Here is an 18,577-nt window from a genome sequence, read left to right as displayed (position 1 = left end):
GACTTTTTGCAAATATACTCTGCCCAAGCCCACAAGGTTCAGGCCTCTTTACCCACTTATATCAGTGATACCTCCTCTTTTGGCCATTCTTTATTCACCTAAATGCAGAATCATTGCAATAGGATGACCCCAGGTCAACTGCAGTGACCAGCGCACTCAGATTTCCCCCATAGGCATTCATTACCATGGAAGCCAAACAAGAAGAAGCAGAGCCTGTTGAATTATTTTGGCTGCCTATCCTTTTATCATTAGGACCCAAATTTGTACATTTGCTTTAATGATTGCTTAAGGAAACCTAAGAAACATAGTTCCTCTTTATATTAGGTTATAAATTAATGAGGCAAGAGGTAGTAGAAATAGTCTTATACAGTGTGGTTCAGGAATGGGAATTTCTGATTTGTTTGGATAAGGAAAGTGACCTCCAGTGCTCCTGTCCCTTAGCTAATGGAGAGGTTGGTAAATAGCAAGTGAAAGTAGGGCTTTTGCACCCCCACCAAGAAAGGACTTGAGAGGAAGAGGAAGGATGGTGATAAATGGCACTGCAATGCCTTAGAAGACCAAATGAATCCTCTCTCTTCCAAAGGGAAGGCAGTAAAGAAAAGGAGATGGAGGCTGAAGTAGCTGAAGGGAACCCAGCAGGTGAGGTGGAGAGTGATAGAGGGAGGGAACACACTCCTGTTTGATGGGCAAAGGCCACCTACTGAAGGTCTAGGGAAGTTTTGTGTAAGTAGTGAGGAGGTAATTTGACACTGTTTAGAATACAATGACTTCATTCATGATGAGGCCTCCATGGTTTAATAGGCTTCTTGCATAGAGAAAAGGCATTTAGAAAAATGAAAAACTTGCTATGGAGTCAGTAGTACGTTAACACAAAATAAGGCCTGCCTAATATCCGAAATCACCTCTGAAAAAAGAATGCTATCAGTCTTGACTTGATTGAATGATAAGAAGCCTGAGCCAAATGCTATCAGTCTTGACTTGATTGAATGATAAGAAACCTGAGCCCAGGGGGAAGTGGTTGTTAATCTAAATACTTGGGAAAACTCAAGAACATTAGCAGTAGAAAAATCCTTTGAGGAAGATTTTAGAATTTCCCTCAGAAGGCTGAATTAGATTTACCAAAGCTGATTTAGTGCATCAACAGTTTGTCTGTGATGACACAGCAAGTGATAGTCCTAGGCCTTTAGAAGCAGTCTGATCCAGGTAGGATACTTATCATTACTGAGCACTAGTTTAATAGGTACAGATCACATACAAAGTACAAGGGAACAGTTTTTTTTTTTTTTTTTAGTTTTTATTTATTTATTCATGACAGACACACAGAGAGAGAGGCATAGACACGGGCAGAGGGAGAAGCAGGCTCCATGCAGGGAGCCTGACGTGGGACTCGATCCCAGGTCTCCAGGATCACACTCCGGGCTGAAGGCGGCGCCAAACCGCTGGGCCACCAGGGCTGCCCCAAGGGAACATGTATTAAAGATATTTAGTTCCTAGTCTTGAGCTTACCTTTTAGTAAGAAATTTATGTTACCGGGAATAATGAGAATAGTTCTTCAACTTTTCCCCTTTTTTTTCCTTTCCGGGTATATCTTTAATCATTTCTTCTTGCGAATGATGTGCATTTTCTTAGTGAAAGGAAGGAGACTAAACTGTGAGATGAACAGGTTGGCTCTCAGATTGTGGTGAGACACCTGCACCTGGATTTTAGCTGAAAGATTAAGAAATGATGATGAGTCCATCAATACTGTGTTTTCTGGGGTGAGGACAAGCATCCCTTCTTGATATGTTTTTCTCATTCTGTTTCTTAGAGATTTTGATTCTTTGGATGAGCAAAATGTGGAGAAGAATAACCAGCTGGCCTTTGATATTGCCGAGAAGGAACTGGGCATCTCTCCCATCATGACAGGCAAAGAAATGGCCTCGGTGGGGGAGCCTGACAAACTGTCTATGGTGATGTACCTGACTCAGTTCTACGAGATGTTCAAGGACTCACTCCCCTCCAGCGGTAAGGGCTGGCAGGCACTGGTATGGAAGGCCTCCATTCCTTGTCTGTTGGTGCCTGGCCTTTCTTTCTTTCCCTCTCACCATGTCCTACATCAGTACTTGCAAAAGCAAACCTGCTCTTACTTAATCTGTTGGTTGTCTGTTGGAAACCTGGTTGGCTGTGCAGGTAAGTCCCTGAAACTTTGCTCCGTTATTTTTTCCTTCTCTACTAGTATGTTCTCAGCCATTTTTTCTTTTCCCAAATCTTTCTCACTAAATCTATAAACATGCAAAGATTGTTTCTATGCAAAATGTTTTCCTTGACTCTACTACTTCCTCACACCCTTTCTATCAGAACCAACCTTTTTTGAAAAAGTGGTTTTTGTACTTAAGGCCTCCACCTCCTAAGGCCTAAAGTTTGTAACATATTGCAGCCGGCTTCTGTTTTCACTGCTCTGCCAAAGCTGTTCTCCGCAGTCATGAAGAATCTCCACATCTGTATTTTCTCACTTTACATCTCTCACGTACTTGGCTTTTCTACATTATTCAGCACTATGGAACTATGTCCTTTTTCTTGACAATCTCTCTTCATTTTCTTTCTTCTATAACCGTTCCTTATCTAGCTTCTCTCTCTTCGCCAACCTGTTAGTGTTTTTCAAAGTCTTTGGCCCTCTGCCTGCTGCTGCCTCAGTTTACCAGAGTGCACACACACAAAAAAATATTCCTGTTGTCATTTATTGTCTGTTGGAGTATAGTATAATATAGTATAATATAGTATAGTATAATATAGTATAATGCTTTACAGTGTTGACCATGGTACCAAACTGGGTTCACTTCCCAGTGCTTCCACCTATTTGACCTTAGACACATTACTAAATTTCCCCATGCCTCAGATTCCGTATCCATAAACTGGATTTTATTGTACGTATAACATAAAATGTGATCTGCTAAGGAGAATGTTTGGCAAATAGAAGTACTTAATATCAGCAATATATTATTAGTTTCAATTACTTTTAAAATTACTGTTGTTACTAATAAAACATTAGAATCCACAGAGTTTATGGCTCTACAATGTCTTCTAGCCCATGTACTCTTACAGATGTCCATGGCTTTTTCTGATCAGATGTGCACTTTTTACAATAGGAACCCAGAACTCTAACATCAATATACTGTTTAGGGAGAGCCTTCCCTTTGCATGCACCTAAGTAGATGGGATCTACATAATCAAAGCCAGTGACCCTGAGCCATATACCCCTCCTCCCTTTCTCCCTCTGCCTGAAAATTTTTATCACAAAGGGAGGTTTTAGCAGTCTGCTGTAACTAACAACCATAGGCAAGTTCTAACTTTTGCAAAGCAAAAGTGGAGTTTTGTGACTGAAGTGGATTGGAAAAAAGAGTTGGTTCTATTAACATGGCTGGAAAAGAGCTCAGTATCCAGACCTTAGTTTATGTTTTCTTGGTGGAATTTCCTGCTGAGTTCCTCATGCTTTTGTCAGAACAGATGAACCTATAGAGTTTTCTGAGGTTCTTTGAGTCACCTGCAAGGAGAATAGTTCTGCTCAGTACTTTGAAGTCCCCTCCAGGGCTGTGCTCAGACACTGCTTCCCTTTCACAGATGCCCTGGACCTGAATGCTGAGGAGAAAGCAGTTCTTATAGCCAGCACCAAATCACCCATCTCCTTCCTCAGCAAACTTGGGCAGACCATCTCTCGGAAGCGTTCTCCCAAGGTAAATGGAAGAGGTTTTTGACCTGCTGCAAACCTAAAGATGAGGTATAGTGACAAGGATAATGCAGTCTCCCTCCTCTCTTGGTATAGGATAAAAAGGAAAAGGACTTGGATGGTGCTGGAAAGAGGAGAAAGACCAGTCAATCAGAAGAGGTAAGAATCATCTGGAATTTGCTAGAATGGTCATACCGAATTGCTCTTTTCTGGCTTAAATTAATTTCCAAATTGGTATTGCAAGACCTTTTCATATACAGTTTTTATGAGAATTTTTGTGGGCAGATGCTTTTCAGTGGGTTGTTGCCTTTGTTTAATGTTTTGGAGAGCATCCAAGGGATCACACACACGTGTACCAGTGCTTTCCTCTCTTTAGAATTATGCCTTTGGCTGAGGGTAATGGCTTTCCTGACGGACGAATGACCACACTAGCCCAAGTCCAAGTACCTCTTTATACTGCCCCATGCACAAAGTCTTGACGACTGCATCTTGAGATTAGAACCCTGAAGAGAGCTATTAGGCTTAACCTAAAGCGAAAGTACCATCCGCCATGCCAAGCACTGGCTGCACTACTCCTTTGAGGGAAGGGTGTTGGCAGGGGGCTTCTCTAACGGAGCCCACCGGTTCACCTTTCATCAGGAGGAAGCACCCCGGGGCTACAGAGGAGGAAGGCCCACACTGGTGAGCACTCTGACAGACAGGAGGATGGATGTGGCCCTCGGCAATCAGAACAAAGTGAAGTACATGGCAACCCAGCTGCTGGCCAAATTTGAAGAGAATGCACCCCCCCAGTCCACTGGCATGAGGAGACAGGTAAGGCCCACTTTGTGTCTCACCCACCCACACCGGGTCTGTCCACATAGGAAGGAGAGACCTTCTTAGTCAGATGAGTTGGGGTGGGATGTATCTCAGCCAAGCCCTGGTGCCTCAAAGATTAACATCTGCTTCTCTCCTCGTCTGACTGTGGCAGAGAAAAGCATTTTATAAGCTCCTCCTCTGCTTTCAGCACTGCTTCATCCTCACCATTCAGGTCTGAGGTGTCTGTGGCAAAATTTCAGAAGGATTTTAAAGTTTTAGATCTATCTATACACGCTTATATGTTTGCATGCAGACATTTGAATTATAAGAGGTAGATGCTTACTGAGGAAAATGCTGGAGAGAATAATAAAAGCAATCAAGGCACCTCTAATTCTGCTAACATTTTGTTATATTTCTTTCTAGTCTTTTTTCCAGTGCATCTTTGTTTTCATAGTTGAGGTCATTCATAATATATACTTTCTGTTCTGCTTTGTTCACATGACTTTGGGCATATTCCCTTGTTCCAAACTCCTCAGGCATCTTCCCATATGTATGTGTACCATGCTTTTCTTAACTCTTCTAGTGTTGAGTGTTTTCATTGTTGCTCATCTTTCATGATAAGGTACAGAGATAATAAATGTTCTTTTGATAAATCTTCTTTTGTGTGTTGTAGATGGTTCTCATAGGCTATCCTCGAACTAGAGTAAGAATGAGCTAATGAGGGATCCCTGGGTGGCGCAGCGGTTTGGCGCCTGCCTTTGGCCCAGGGCGCGATCCTGGAGACCCGGGATCGAATCCCACGTCGGGCTTCTGGTGCATGGAGCCTGCTTCTCCCTCTGCCTGTGTCTCTGCCTCTCTCTCTATCTCTCTGTGACTATCATAAATAAAAAAATAAAATAAAATAAAAAATTAATAAAAAAAAAAAAAGAATGAGCTAATGAGCATTTTAAAGAAATCATTGTGGATACTAATCTGAAAGTGCTAGGTGGGGGCATTGACTTGAGATGTCTTTGTTAGATTTTTTTTTTTTCTTTGTTAGATCTCGTCTCTCCTCTTGCTGGTCTGAGAGTCATTGAGACTTCTAAGAGGAGGTTCTGAGATCTGGAGATTTACACAGAAAGTTTCTTGTAAAACTCCCTAATGACCTGAGAGAGCATCCAAGGGAAAGGGAACCCATTCTTCTTATTCTTTTACTCTTTCTTCATCTCTTCTGTACATATCAGCCATTGTTCTAAGGACAAGGGGTGAGAGGGGGTTACTGACTTTGCTTGGAGTTTGGCTGTAATTAACTTCTTCTCACATTTACCCTTTCTTTGGTTATTAATTTTTACACCCCAATCATATGTATTATGGCTCATAGAGAGGAATAATAATATTCGTTGACAGACATCTGACATTGCCTGGCAGCTCTGGCAACCACAGGATCTGCTCCGTCTCAGGAGGTCTGGGAATGCTCCCCATGGGAGCAAGTTTGCCCGTAAGAGAAGGTTGTGTTCCTCACTTTGAGTAGAAAGAGTAGTTTTCCAGACCAGAATTAGTAGTTTAGGTTCAGAGCTTTGAGCTAGGAAAGAAGTTAGTGAAAAAAAAAATTTTTTTTTAAGTTAGTGAAAATTACACCTTCTGATTACCTTGCTTTTTCCTAGTGCATTTGCTTTTGGTTTGGAGGGGGTGGAGTATTTTGTTTCTTTTGTAAATGTAACTTTCTAAGGATTAATTCTGTGTGTCTCACACACACACTCCCAGCTCATAGATGTGTCTGTCTACCATATCTTTTGTGTGTCTTCTCTTACCTTAATGTATTTTATTTTGTTTTGTCTCCATGTCCTGTCCCCCAACCATACTTGGCCTGTGTGTCACAGCCGACACAAGAGCGTGGGGTCAGCCAGCCGTCCTGCTGCCTACCTGAGCAGGGTCACCCTGCTCCCACCCCCCAGTGGAAACAGGTAAAGGAGCTGCCCAGGGACCAGAATGGGTGCTGCTTCCCTCTGCCTTCCACTCTGCTCATCCCTCTCAGCCAGCCATGCTAAGGAATCCTAGCTCCCAAGGACAGGTAGCTTCTGGACTCATTTGAGTAGTACCTCTGGGAAAAGTGTAACAGACGGTGCTGATTGTATTGCTTGATTTGTTTAACTCCTTGGGATTTGAGAAATCAGTTAAAAGAGTAGGTGGTAATTTGGTGTTGAAACTAGCTGAAGCTACATGAGACATTGTTCAGGTACCTCAGCTTCTATGGTTTTACCATTTTAACCTTTGTCCCAGGTTGGTGTTTTGCTTACATCTGTCCTTGTAACTAATGGAGGGAGAATCCTGAACTCAGCAAGGCTGAGAGTTGGGGCATTGGAGCCTTTCATGTTAAATAGGAAAACATTAGCCAAGAAATTGTCTTGAACTATGATTTTTTGTTTCAGACCCTCGACAAAGATGATCATGGGCATTTTCTTGGTGGTTTGTCTCCATTTAAAATATTCCTTGAAAAAAACCTTTTTTATTTAAATTCATTTTGCCAACATAGAGTATAACACCCAGTGCTCATCACATTGTGTCCTCCATAGTGCCCATCACCCAGTTACTCCATCCCCCCACCAACCTCTCATGAAAATTTTCACTAAAGTTTTTACAGGATCTCCTAGAAAGCTGCTTTCTAGGCAGTATTGGATAGGACAGAAAGAAGTGGGTAGAGGGATGGCACCTGGTTGATTATAGGAAATCCATCAGGAGGATTGGGGCCTCTACTGTATTTTCTCCCAAGTCAGAGTTGAGCAAGTTTCTGCTCTCATGGATGCAGTCTGAATTCTCTGCCTTGCAGTTTGGTATCATCTGGGACTAAGATTCTGAGAGGTCAGGTGAGCTGACCCTTGATTTCTTCTTGTACTGTAGAGTGCTAGCTATTGCTGGGAGGTGCTGGGGAGTGGCAAGTGGGTTTTATTTGAATCATATTCAGGGCAAAAGTTTCCTTTCTAACCTCTTTTAAATAAAACGCCACATTAAAACAACAACAACAACAACAAAAAAAAAACGCCACATTAAAGGCAGGGCTCATGAGGCTGAGATGGAAGCTCGGGAGCAATGTCCAGACTCCCAGCAGAAGCCGAGCTGCTGCTTTCTCTGTGCTTGGAGGAGGTCTTGTGGAAGACAGACAAACAAATAAAACTCATTGGAAAATCCATTTTCTTCCTTACCCTTTGCCTTGAAGTCTAGGTGGAGTGTATGATTTGAAAGGTAATTTTTGGTTAAGGATCTGCTAAAGGAGAAAGTGAACTCTAAACTAGATTCCCCAAACTCTTGATTTTGACAGTGTTCATAAAGGAGCAGTGGGGAAGGCAAGCCAGTTGTAACCCATGGAGAAGCTTGGACAGATGACTTTAAATGGCATGTGCCTGGAGCAGCTTTGGGTTGGCTTGTTGGGAGGTCTCAGGGGTACTAAGTGTGACCTGAAGAGTCTGGCTCAGCCACGGCCTCTGTCCCAGGGGAGACTGGCATGTCACTCATCACCCGACGGCGCTGTGCTAAAGGGGCATCGGGAGCTTGGTGTTGGTGGGCCTGCTTGTGTGTCCCATTTAGGAACAGCTGATGGCCTCTAACCTTGTGCAGGCTGCTATGTGGAGACAGCTAGGTTGTCCTCTGGGTAATTTGTGATCACAGTCAAAGAAGCAGAATATCACTCAGCTCTCCAGGCAGCAGAGTAGAGCCATTGAAGTCAAACCTGGGTTCTATGAAGTCGGCACCAGAGATTGCAATTGGAAAGCCTGGGTAGATCCTAGTAAGTGAAAAACCCCATGAACAATGAAAATCCTATTAGATCATTGTCACAGAGAGTTGGGAACTATAAATTTTTTTCTTAAAGATTTTATTTATTTATTCATGAGAGACACACAGAGAGAGAGAGAGAGAGGCAGAGACACAGGCAGAGGGAGAAGCAGGCTCCATGCAGGGAGCCTGACATGGGACTCGATCCTGCGTCTCCAGGATCACGCCCCGGGCTGAAGGCGGCGCTAAACCGCTAAGCCACCGGGGCTGCTTGGGAACTGTAAATTTATTTGACTGTGAAAGAACCATAGCTCACAGTTACATGTGTTATTTCCTCAACACTGAATCAGGGTGGGCATCGTGAGTCTTGGCCCTGTAAATTTATCTTCTCAAGGAACACTGACATGCAATGCCAGGTGCTCCAAAAACGTGGAGACCGAGGAACTCCGGCGGTGTGCTCCAGTGGCCTCTACTTCTGAGTCATCCTGCTTGTGGCCTTCTTTATCTCCCTGTAGGAATGAGGAGCTTACCAGCAGTAGCTTATGTGACTCATGTCTTGTTTTTCTTAAAGAGGTTTGAATTGAGGTAGAGGGTGTGGTAAGCCCAGTCATGATGGCTGAGTTGGCACAGGATCAGTTTTAACTTAGGTCATGGTATGGAAGAGGGAAAATGAGTAACAAGTTTGCTTACCAGTGACTTCTCTTTGTTTACCTTCCTGTGTAAACACTTTGACTCATCCCTCCCTCCCCTCCTGCCTTTTGATCTCAGAAGTTTGTCCAGCCAGGAGAGTCTGTGCATTAACCAGCCTTCGTTTCGAAGGAAATTGTCTTGTGGGGTTGGAACACACTGGCCCCACGCCCACCACAGCCTCTTCTCCCTCCCAGGTTTGACCTGTGTGCTGCCTCACATGGTCATCCTGGGCATAAGGACATGGAAGAGTCCTCTGGCCTAGCAATAAGTAATCGTTTCTTAAGTACCAAAGAGTTCTCTAAATCACAGATTTACAAGAAGGGAATCCGATGGACATGGGAAAAATGGGAAATAATCCATGGATATATATAGGGTATTTGGTTAGTGACAGATGTACTTAGATTCTTGTATTCTGTTTCCTGTACCTCCTTGGTAGCTTTCCAGAACCTTATAAGTGTAATCGAGGGGGCTGAGCAGAGGGGAGCCACGGCAGGGTGTTGTCTGGGCTGGCCCTTGGGGAGAGCGCTGCTTTGCTGGTGGTGGGTGAGGTGACTGAGCCCTTGGGAGGCGGTCTCCACCCACCCCTTGTGATGGTGGGCCTGTGTCCCTTTCTCTCTACCTACGTCCAAGCTCATTTCTCCTGTCCTCAGCGTCCCTGATAAAACCAACACAGACTATCCTTGATCCCTGCAATTTAGAAAATGTGACACTGCAAGTTCTAACCCCAGGGCCAGCTGCAGAGATGACCCCTGTGGTCTATACTTACCAAATAGAGCAAGGAGGACCTGGAGCCCCACAGTTGACCTCAACAAGCCGTCCACCCTGGCCATACAGTGACTGCTTGGAGGCTGGAGAGACATGGGAGGGATGGCTTTGGCCAATGCCCTTCAGTCCTTCCAGAACCAGCCTAAATGAGGCCCCTGTTTTACCAATGTTCTCTCTGTTTGTGTCTGTTGGTGTAAAAGCAACAGGAAAAGGAGCGTTCTCGGACCTGCCCCAAAAAAGTGATCACACTCTCTCCTCCCCTTACTCCACCTCCCTGTCGGGCACCTCGCAGCCAGCAGGTGATCTTCTCTGCATGCTCTGTGGTCCTTTCTGTCTTCCCACCTGCCTGTCTGCCTGTCTGCCTGCCTGCCTATGTAGCTGGCTAGAGTAGAGACCAAATCAGGATTACCTCTTCTTCAGAGATAACAATTAAAAATCGGAAAGATGAATTTGTGACAGAAGCAACCTTATTGCTACAAATGAACAATTCGCAGTCAGAGCCCAGGATAGCACATAATACATTTAAACCCTGGCTGGTTTAATCTAGTCCCACATCATAGGAAAACAACTATGCAAACACAGACTAAAACTGTATTTGTCACAGATAGATGCAAGATCCAAAAGCCCTGGAGAGCAACACATTTCTTTAGAACCTCATTTAAAGCAGCCACTTTTTGTCTTGCTACCCAAGGAGATAAATTAAGAGGGGCTTTTTGGAAGCCTTTTATGGGGTCTCACTTTATGAGTTTTGTTCCTTCTGATTTTGAGAGCCCTGTCTCTTGCTGATCCAGCTTATGCCAGCAAACACCCATCCTTTCTGTCTACCCCTCTCACACTCCAGACAGATCATTTGAAAAATGCTTTATAGAACAGTTGCCCATAGATGTGATTAAAGAGGACAACAAGCATACTTACATAAAATATATCTATAGGATATAAACTGACCTTTGTAGGATATCCCTATACAATAAAATACTAATTTTAAAGGCATGATCTGTGGAAAGACATTTTCTCAGCTAAGGTAGCCTACTTAAAAGGTGACCCCTAGTAATGTGCCTGATGGCTAAAGACCCCCCACTGTGCCTGGGTCTAAGAACTGAGCCATTGTAGATTTAGTGATTACACTTAGATCTGGGTGGGATTCTCAGTTCTTTTGTGTTATCTCAATCAGTTCTCACCATAACCGTACAAAGCAAGTATGGTTACCACCTCCGTTTTACAGATGAGAGGACTGAGGCCAAGGGTGGGAGGCCAAGTACTTTGTACAAGTTCACACAGTAAGTAATGCGGCCAGGACTTGAATCTGGATGGTATGACCTGAGCCCAAGCCCTGGCCTCATCCTGCCTGTGGAGACAGTATGCTCATGGGCCACCCATTGCAGGCTGTGGAGTAGTTTCTCCAGCAGCACACAGCCATAAGTTGAATCCTCAGCAGTCATGCAAAGAGTGGTAAGAGTAGCCTTCCCTTCCCCCACGTGGTTGCTAAGAGGGGCTTCCTCTGGTCAGTAGAGGCAGCCGTGTGTCTGTCTTCAGGATTTCCAGCCCTACTGCATACACATTCCTGTCTTTTGACTGAACATGCTTCCAGTAGTTGTCCACTTCTCCCTTTAACAAACAATGCTTTGGTCCAGTGTTCCTGTTCAGGGACCACTCCCCACCCTGGAGCTTCCTCTGGACTGTGGTAACAGCATTCGTTCCAGCCAGTTTCCATCTCCCCACCTTTCCTTTCTTATGGCTTGTTATGGAAGGCTTCACCCTCCTAATCGGCCTCTCCTATTAAACCTTTCATTTAATAGCTCTGATCTTGTGCCACTTTGTGAAAGAAATAAGTTTGTTCCACTTTCATACTAACCGTAGTTCTCTATTTGTGTGGCTGACCTCACTGGAGGCCAGATGGACAGAGTGCTGCAGAAAGAGTTGTCCTGAGGTCATGGAATGTGATATAGATGGGATGGTGGTTACCTGGGGAGGGGATCTGCCAGGGGCAGGGGGATATGTGTTGAAATGAATTCTGAATTTCTGGCACTGTCACTTAGTAGGTCCACATAGAACATTTGGATGGAGCTTAAGTTTCTACTTTGTTGCCAACAGACGTACAGGGATCTTGATGCTGACAGCCGTGGCAAGCAGAGTCCCCACCATGAGAGGGTAAAAGCATGAACTGTGGCATGGGATGCTTGAGGGCCAAACAGACGGGGCACGCTGTGGTGGTGGGGCAGAGGGAAGGTGGGGATGGTCCCCGCTCCCCTTGCTTTGTGCACACCCTTGTCACCCAGCCAAGAGCAAAGATTCTTGCTGTAAACTGCGTTGGCCCATGTAAATAGCATTCACAGGAGAGCATTAATCTGCTCAGCATTCAGATCAGTAAGTAGGTGGCATATGTTTCTGTCTTTTGACATTCAGGGATCTTGAGGTAGAAACACTCTTACGGGTGTGGGGATTTTTCCAGTATGAAGAGAATGGAAAGGAAGGAAGGCAGTGACAAAGATGGCAGTACGTAGTAAAAAGCTTTAGCTATTCTTTTCTGAAAAACTGAAGGGGGAGGTACTGATTACACCTGGCCATCATATAATTTGACAAATAGCAGAGATACCCATTTTTTAAAAACCTGCTTATTTTATGAAACTTTTTTGTTGTTACTGTTACCCTTAAACATAGCCCCTGAGTGGGTTCAGCTTTGCAACAAGACTGAAGAATCATCTCTGTTACTTTCACATGGGCCTTTTTCTTTATTTTTACCTCTCTTTCTGCTTTTGCTGAGAAATTTGGTCACAGCTAAGGAAGCTAGTGCTATCTCCTTAGGCCCCATCAGCATGTGAGAAGCGGGCGGTCTATGTGCTGCAGGGACCACACGCAGGTGGGTGCTGGGTCAGAGAGAAGAGACTGAGCTGGGATGGCAAGGGGGCATCCTTTTCCTCTCCTCATGCACAGCCTGGCTCTGCCGTTTCCTCTTCTGTCAAGACGGCTTCCTCCCACGAGCACCATGTGTGCCCAGCCTCTTTCTTCTTCCCAGGCTGTATTCCTCTCAGTAGGAAAACTAGGCACTTTCATGGAGGAGGGTAAGCCCTCCATTTCAGGGCATGCAGATCTGATGATTTTTAATGAAATGGTGCCTAAGCAAGGAACAGAGGGAAGTGTGATGAGTAAAAGGAGAGATAGGCAGAAGAAACTTTCGGACATCTAGAGCTGCAGGGCCCAGAAAGAAAGGTAGCATTTTGAGCTCAGAAAGCCAGAAGGTTTGCAGGGAGCTCTCTTTCATTTTCCCAATGAGCTGCTTTCCAGGTCCTTCACTGCAGGGTTCCTGTCTGAAGACTTTTAAGGGTTACTGTTTATGTTCTCTTCTAGGATTTTCTCTCCACTAGTCCGTAATCTTGCCTGTGTACTCACCTGCTCCCTTACCTCCCACCCCCAGTCTTCCCGTTAGCTTCACTGCTTTGCCATCTCTGGAGGAGTAGCCTTCTGTCTTGTTTCTCTCTGGTGGGTGGTTCTCTTTTACAGAGATGTCCCCCTTGGGCCTGTGTTTCTGAGCCTGCCCCACATGCTGAGCTGAGGGCCAGTGCGCTGACTGAGTGTCTGGAGCAGGAGTAGTTACACTGCACATTGCTACCCCTTAAAGATGTGAAGTTAGTGGGGGGCTGACCTGGAGGTACAACGGATCTGCTTGGAGCTAGAGGGACAGAGGGCTTCTTTTACTATGACAGTACCTCTTCCCTCTACCCTGCAAGTACTTCACCCTGAACCTGGTAGGAAGCTAAGGAGTTATTACTTGTCAGAGCTCTTAACCCCCTTCTCCCTCTCTGGGGGCTGGGCAGTTCCTGGCTGCATGGGCCATGGAAGATCCCAGCTTCTTTTTCCTACACATGCTGCATGCAGTCTGCAGAGGACCTGGGACCTTTTCTCCTGATCATTGCTGGGATTTGGCTGGCTCCTTGGCAGGCAGTTTCTCTGAGGACAGGCAGTAGGAAGAGGCAAAGCCACATTTCTGACCTTTACAGAGGAGTTAAACTTCACTCTAGATTTGCTATCTCTGTCATGTACTGTTTGTAAGGTGATAGAATCTCCTCCTGCCCAGGAGAGAAGTCTCAGCTGAAACCAGTGAGTGGCTCTGCAGAGTACAGAGAGTATGTGTGAGAGAGCAGGACAGCACTGCTGCCCTCTGCCACCTCCTGGCTGGCAGCATGATCCATTTGGGGTAGATTAAAACTGCCAAACAAGAAAAGACCAGACTTTCAGAGGAGAGAGGCTCACAACTACAGTGACCAAGTTCCAGAGCGAGCTTCACTCTAAGCATGTGGCAAGAATGAGCGAAAAGCAAAATGGGAGCCTTAAGTGAGCCATTCATGCTTTTGAGAACTAAGAATATTTCTTTACTTCATTTATTATTTAGATAAAGGTCTCAAACTCCCAAATTCCTCATATCAGGTCAGTGTGTCAGTTTTTATTTAATATTTCCTTTGATTTTTTTTCTCCATCTTGTATTTTGTAGCCAGAACCTGAACCTTCTCGTCGGTTTTTTGTTGACCAGTGGGAGCTTTCTCTTAGTCTCCGCTCCTCCAACCGCCCCGCCTCTCCCTCCTCTGACTCCCTCCGACAGGTAGCACAGTGTGGAAAATGGCAAAGCTCCTTCCTCTTCAGCCTTTCCTCAGTTCACCTGCACAAATGTCATGTGGCCCAGTGAGGTTGCAGAGCTCTTAACTTTGGCCTGTGTCTGTGGGAATCCGTGTGTGTGTGTGTGTGTGTGTGTACGCACGCGCGTGCGCGTCTGGCATGTGAGGTCTGTAGGCATACACCAAAGTTACAGAGGCTGCTAGCTCTCATTGCATCAAATTCTGTCAAGTAAGCCCACTTTTATTATGTTTCAACTACATCAAATAATAATAAACTTGTTTCAGCCACTAGCTTTTTAAATTGCAAATGTCTTCATATCAATATGTATTACAAAATACGAACCATAATGTCATTAAATCTTTTAAATGGAGTGGTGAATACGCAGTATTCTGGGTGCCTCTTGAATTGTAATCATTTGAAGAATGAGCCCTCCTATTTCCTACAATGGAACTGATCCAGCTATAGTTTAGAGAGCGATTGGCAGATCTTTGCCATTTTTGTTTATGTTTGCTGTTCTTGAGCAATCTATGTGGTACGTGTGTGGAAGCATACGCATGTTTGGTGGCAAAAGTAGAAGTCCAACAATTGCTACATTTAGACTGTTTCTTAAGAGTGGGGAGAAGGAAACCATCTGCTTTTCATGCCAGAAAAAATAGAACTTGAGTTTCCACCGCTCTTGGGGGGATGCTTGTCAATATTACCACATCGCTGAGAACTGATGCCTTCACACATGGGCAGCCCTGGGCTCTGTTTGCTGAGGATGCTGGTTCCTGGTGGGAGGAAAGGGTCCTGGCTAAGCAGTGAGGACCTAGGGCTTGCTGGGCGTCCCAGCCTCGTGTGTGACATCTGGCCTGCACTCTCACTTTCTGCAGAATAAAGTGTGATTTTCTGCACCCTAGGTGTCGGCTGTTACACGATCTGCTCTGCTCCGCCTGGTGTCTGTTCCAGGCGTAAGCTTCACTAATGTCTCTAATCTAAAGAAGGTTTAGATCTTGAGCCACTTGTTTTTCTCAACTACTAATGGGTATAAGCTGTGGAGTTAATGAGCAAATGGCACCAATCCTTGGAAGCCTCCTTATTTTAAATTGAAAAGTAGAATTGACTCCTCAGTTCCAGCTAAACCTCGAGGATTGTTTGCTCATTTGTACTTCTGGTATTCTAGCAGAGTTCACATGGAGTTAGCTCCACCCCCAGGGTACTTCTCTTGTTTGCCCAGTCCAGGGCATGCTATCACCCAGGCCAGAGATTCTCTTACACATGGCTTTGTGTGTTGTCCATTCAGACCATATCCCCAAGACAACTGCCCTGGTGTGTTTCTCAGTTGGACTTAGAGTGAGGACTCCTCAAACTTGGCGGGCAGCTGTCTTAGTCCACATAGTTTATGAGAGGGGTGTCGCACACACTAAGTGCCCTGACTGTGGAGTCTCTAAAGGACTGCCAGCAGGACTTTGACCTCATTTCCCGAGGATAGGCTCAAAGCTAGGCTACCTAGCAGGAAGGCTTACTATTGAAATTTGGTAGTTTCTTATTACTGCTTCAGCATTGCTAGAAGATTGAATTGGTTGGATTTTTTTTTTCTTTTCATTTTTTCAACCTATGAAAAAATAATCTCTCCTGGCCTAAAAACACATTCTGACTTCCCAAGAAGTCAGCACCTTATGTGCATGGCTACAGGCATTAGTCCCGGGAAGCCATATTGAAGATGCCCAGCCTAGTCTGGAAGCTTTTAGCCTGAATAGAATACGTAAATATCAATGGGGAGAATGGGCCAAGAAGGAGTTCTTCCAGGTAAAGCTCAGGAATATTTGACGCATATGCCTGGGGTTATAAGCGAACGTTTATAGGGGGAAAGTGATCATCACTAGCGATCCTTGCCCAAGTGGAGACTCAGCCTTGTAGGAGTGAACTTGGTTTCTTTTTAAATGAGAGAATAACTTTCCAAGCCTTCCCCAGACCCAACTTGAAACATGCTGTTAATCTGGATGTCTGCCGTCTGGGTAGGACTTGTTCCTCTTGAATTCTTTATATGGAATTTGAGTCACTAGGATCTGGGCCCTTCTTCGTCTGTTCTATATTTGTATCCATCCTGTCTTCCCAGTTCCCTGAACATATATTCCAAACAGATATAAAAGACTAAGTTCTCCTTTTCTGAATTTAATAATTCTGCAGCTGTTGTTCCCACCAATGCTGGTACGTCTGTGTGGACATTGACACCTGTTTTCTTAACACCAAGGTTCCCTGCTTGTGGGCACTGTGTTAGCATGGTTTGCTGATGCACCTTGTATTCATTTTATACCTTTCAAAGATTTTTTTCCCCTGTCTTCTTAATTTATTTATTTTTTTCCTTCTCATTTCCCTTCATTCTGGTCATTTTATACTCTCCAACCTATAGAAGTATATAAAGATGTACACGGGCGGAGTGAGCTCATTGGCTGAGCAGATAGCCAATCAGCTTCAAAGGAAAGAACAGCCCAAAACCCTTCTAGACAAGAAGGAACTGGTAAGAGATGTATTAAGGGCACTGTCTATCTAGATATAGCACAGCTGTGGTAAATAAACCTGGTTAATTCTAAGTAGCTTAGTAATATACATAGCCAATAGATGCCATGTGGTAGTGTTTTTGTTTGTTTGTTTTTTAGATTGTCTGAATTTTATAACTGAATTTCTAGGACTGAATGGTTGTTTAGAATGTTGTGTGGAAAAACATACTTAGTATCTCTAAAAGTGATTGCTTTAGAGTCCAGGGGACCCATATCTGTGTAGAACCATGTGAACCCTGAATAGGTATTTTTTATGCTACCTTCAAAACAATTCTGTCAAACTAATTTAGTTTGATTGTTGTGAAGTTCTGTAAAGCCACCAGGGTTTCCTCCTGACTATTGATTAACATCGATTCAGAATCCAGCTCATGCTAATTGCTGTATAGAGGGCACACGTGACAGTCACTGCACTGGTGCCATTGTTTTTTAGGAGAGCAAGTAGCAAAGTGAGCCATCTTAGTCTGTCTCAAAGCGAAATCACTTAGTGAGGGCTAGTTTCACGTATAGTGAGGGTCGTGCACCTCCTGGAGGTAGGTCTGAAAAGTGTTGCCCTGACATGCTTCCCACCGTCCCCCATTACAGGGCTCGATAAAGAAGGAGTTCCCACAGAACTTAGGAGGCAGCGACACGTGCTATTTCTGCCGGAAGCGGGTCTACGTGATGGAAAGGCTGAGTGCTGAGGGCAAGTTCTTCCATCGGAGCTGCTTCAAGTGCGAGTACTGCGCCACCACCCTGCGCCTCTCGGCCTATGCCTATGACATTGAGGACGGTGAGTCTATTTGCACTTGAGGCCATACTTAGAAACCGGACCTAGGGACACTGTTTTCCATGTGAGCTGATAGTAGGGCCTCTTACTGAGTTTCTATATATACATTTTTTTTTCTGCCTCGCCTAACCCTTCCCATCCACCTCCCTCTACTCTTTGTTTTTCTCTGAGACTCTTAAAAATATTTCCCTAAAGTCACCAGACTGTAGCATAGCATTACTCAGCACTCGTGGTAATGAGAATGGCATGTGTTTACCTAAATCACTTCCCTGGCTTCACAGACACTTGTTTCTTACCTCAGGGTGGGATCTTAAAATAAAAGGGACACAAAGAGGATGAGGCTTTTTTTGTCTTTACTTTAGAGAAAGGGAAATCATGGGCCTTTAGAAGTCCTATCTCTTGCCACAAGTAAATGACAGCAAACTGAAACTAGATTTCATGCTGCCTGGGTTCTCAGACTTTTGCTTCTGGAGGATGACCAAATTTTGCCCACCTCTTTGTAGCATCAGCATCTCTCTGATGAATGGAGAGCTCATTAGGGCAGTATTCTGGCCTTTGGTGACATGTATTGTTTTTATGATAGAAAGACCTTAATGGAGCAGAAGGTGGAGCATTATGCAAATAGATGACAGAACCTGATAGAGGCAGGCTGGCATGCCTACCATTTATTTGAAAACGCTTTAATTGAGAAGGTCACCAAAGACATAGATGATGACTGTACTCATTCCTGTGGAGTGCTGAAGGAACCTCATGAGAAGTTCAGTCTTAATGATCCAAAAGTAATGAAAAGACCTAGATTTATCGGAATTATCACAGAGGTGGCATTATGTACCCTCGTTTTGGATTCTCGGACCCAATTCCATTTTAGGAGTGGAGAGGGTCCCTTGCCCCCCCTCATCTCCACAACATCAAGCAATTCTCTTGACACCAACAGGGTATATGAGAATTCAACTCAATTCT

The 18,577-nt window shown here is 44.5% G+C and overlaps 1 protein-coding gene across 30 annotated transcripts in view; it reads left to right on the top strand.

Annotated features, from left to right (window-relative positions):
- Positions 1-18,577, top strand: part of MICAL3 (microtubule associated monooxygenase, calponin and LIM domain containing 3) — a 266,829-nt gene that overhangs the window by 163,259 nt on the left and 84,993 nt on the right. For 13 of the 30 annotated variants that reach the window (XM_072766407.1, XM_072766399.1, XM_072766396.1 and 10 more), the window contains exons 13-17: positions 1,808-2,004; positions 3,598-3,710; positions 3,800-3,862; positions 4,343-4,516; positions 17,434-17,620. In XM_072766407.1, coding sequence (XP_072622508.1) covers positions 1,808-2,004; positions 3,598-3,710; positions 3,800-3,862; positions 4,343-4,516; positions 17,434-17,620 — 734 coding nt within the window. Of the gene's footprint in view, positions 1-1,807; positions 2,005-3,597; positions 3,711-3,799; positions 3,863-4,342; positions 4,517-6,360; positions 7,518-9,903; positions 10,003-11,794; positions 11,852-14,189; positions 14,298-16,703; positions 16,812-17,433; positions 17,621-18,577 lie in introns of those variants that run through there. The other 17 variants (XR_012003010.1, XM_072766402.1, XM_072766409.1 and 14 more) reach the window with 4 other exon arrangements.

The sequence above is a fragment of the Vulpes vulpes genome, chromosome 8 (genome assembly GCF_048418805.1).
Source record: "Vulpes vulpes isolate BD-2025 chromosome 8, VulVul3, whole genome shotgun sequence".
NCBI classification, from domain to species: Eukaryota; Metazoa; Chordata; class Mammalia; order Carnivora; family Canidae; genus Vulpes; species Vulpes vulpes.
Note: the sequence above shows the minus strand (reverse complement) of the source record. Positions and strands in the feature narration are given on the sequence as shown.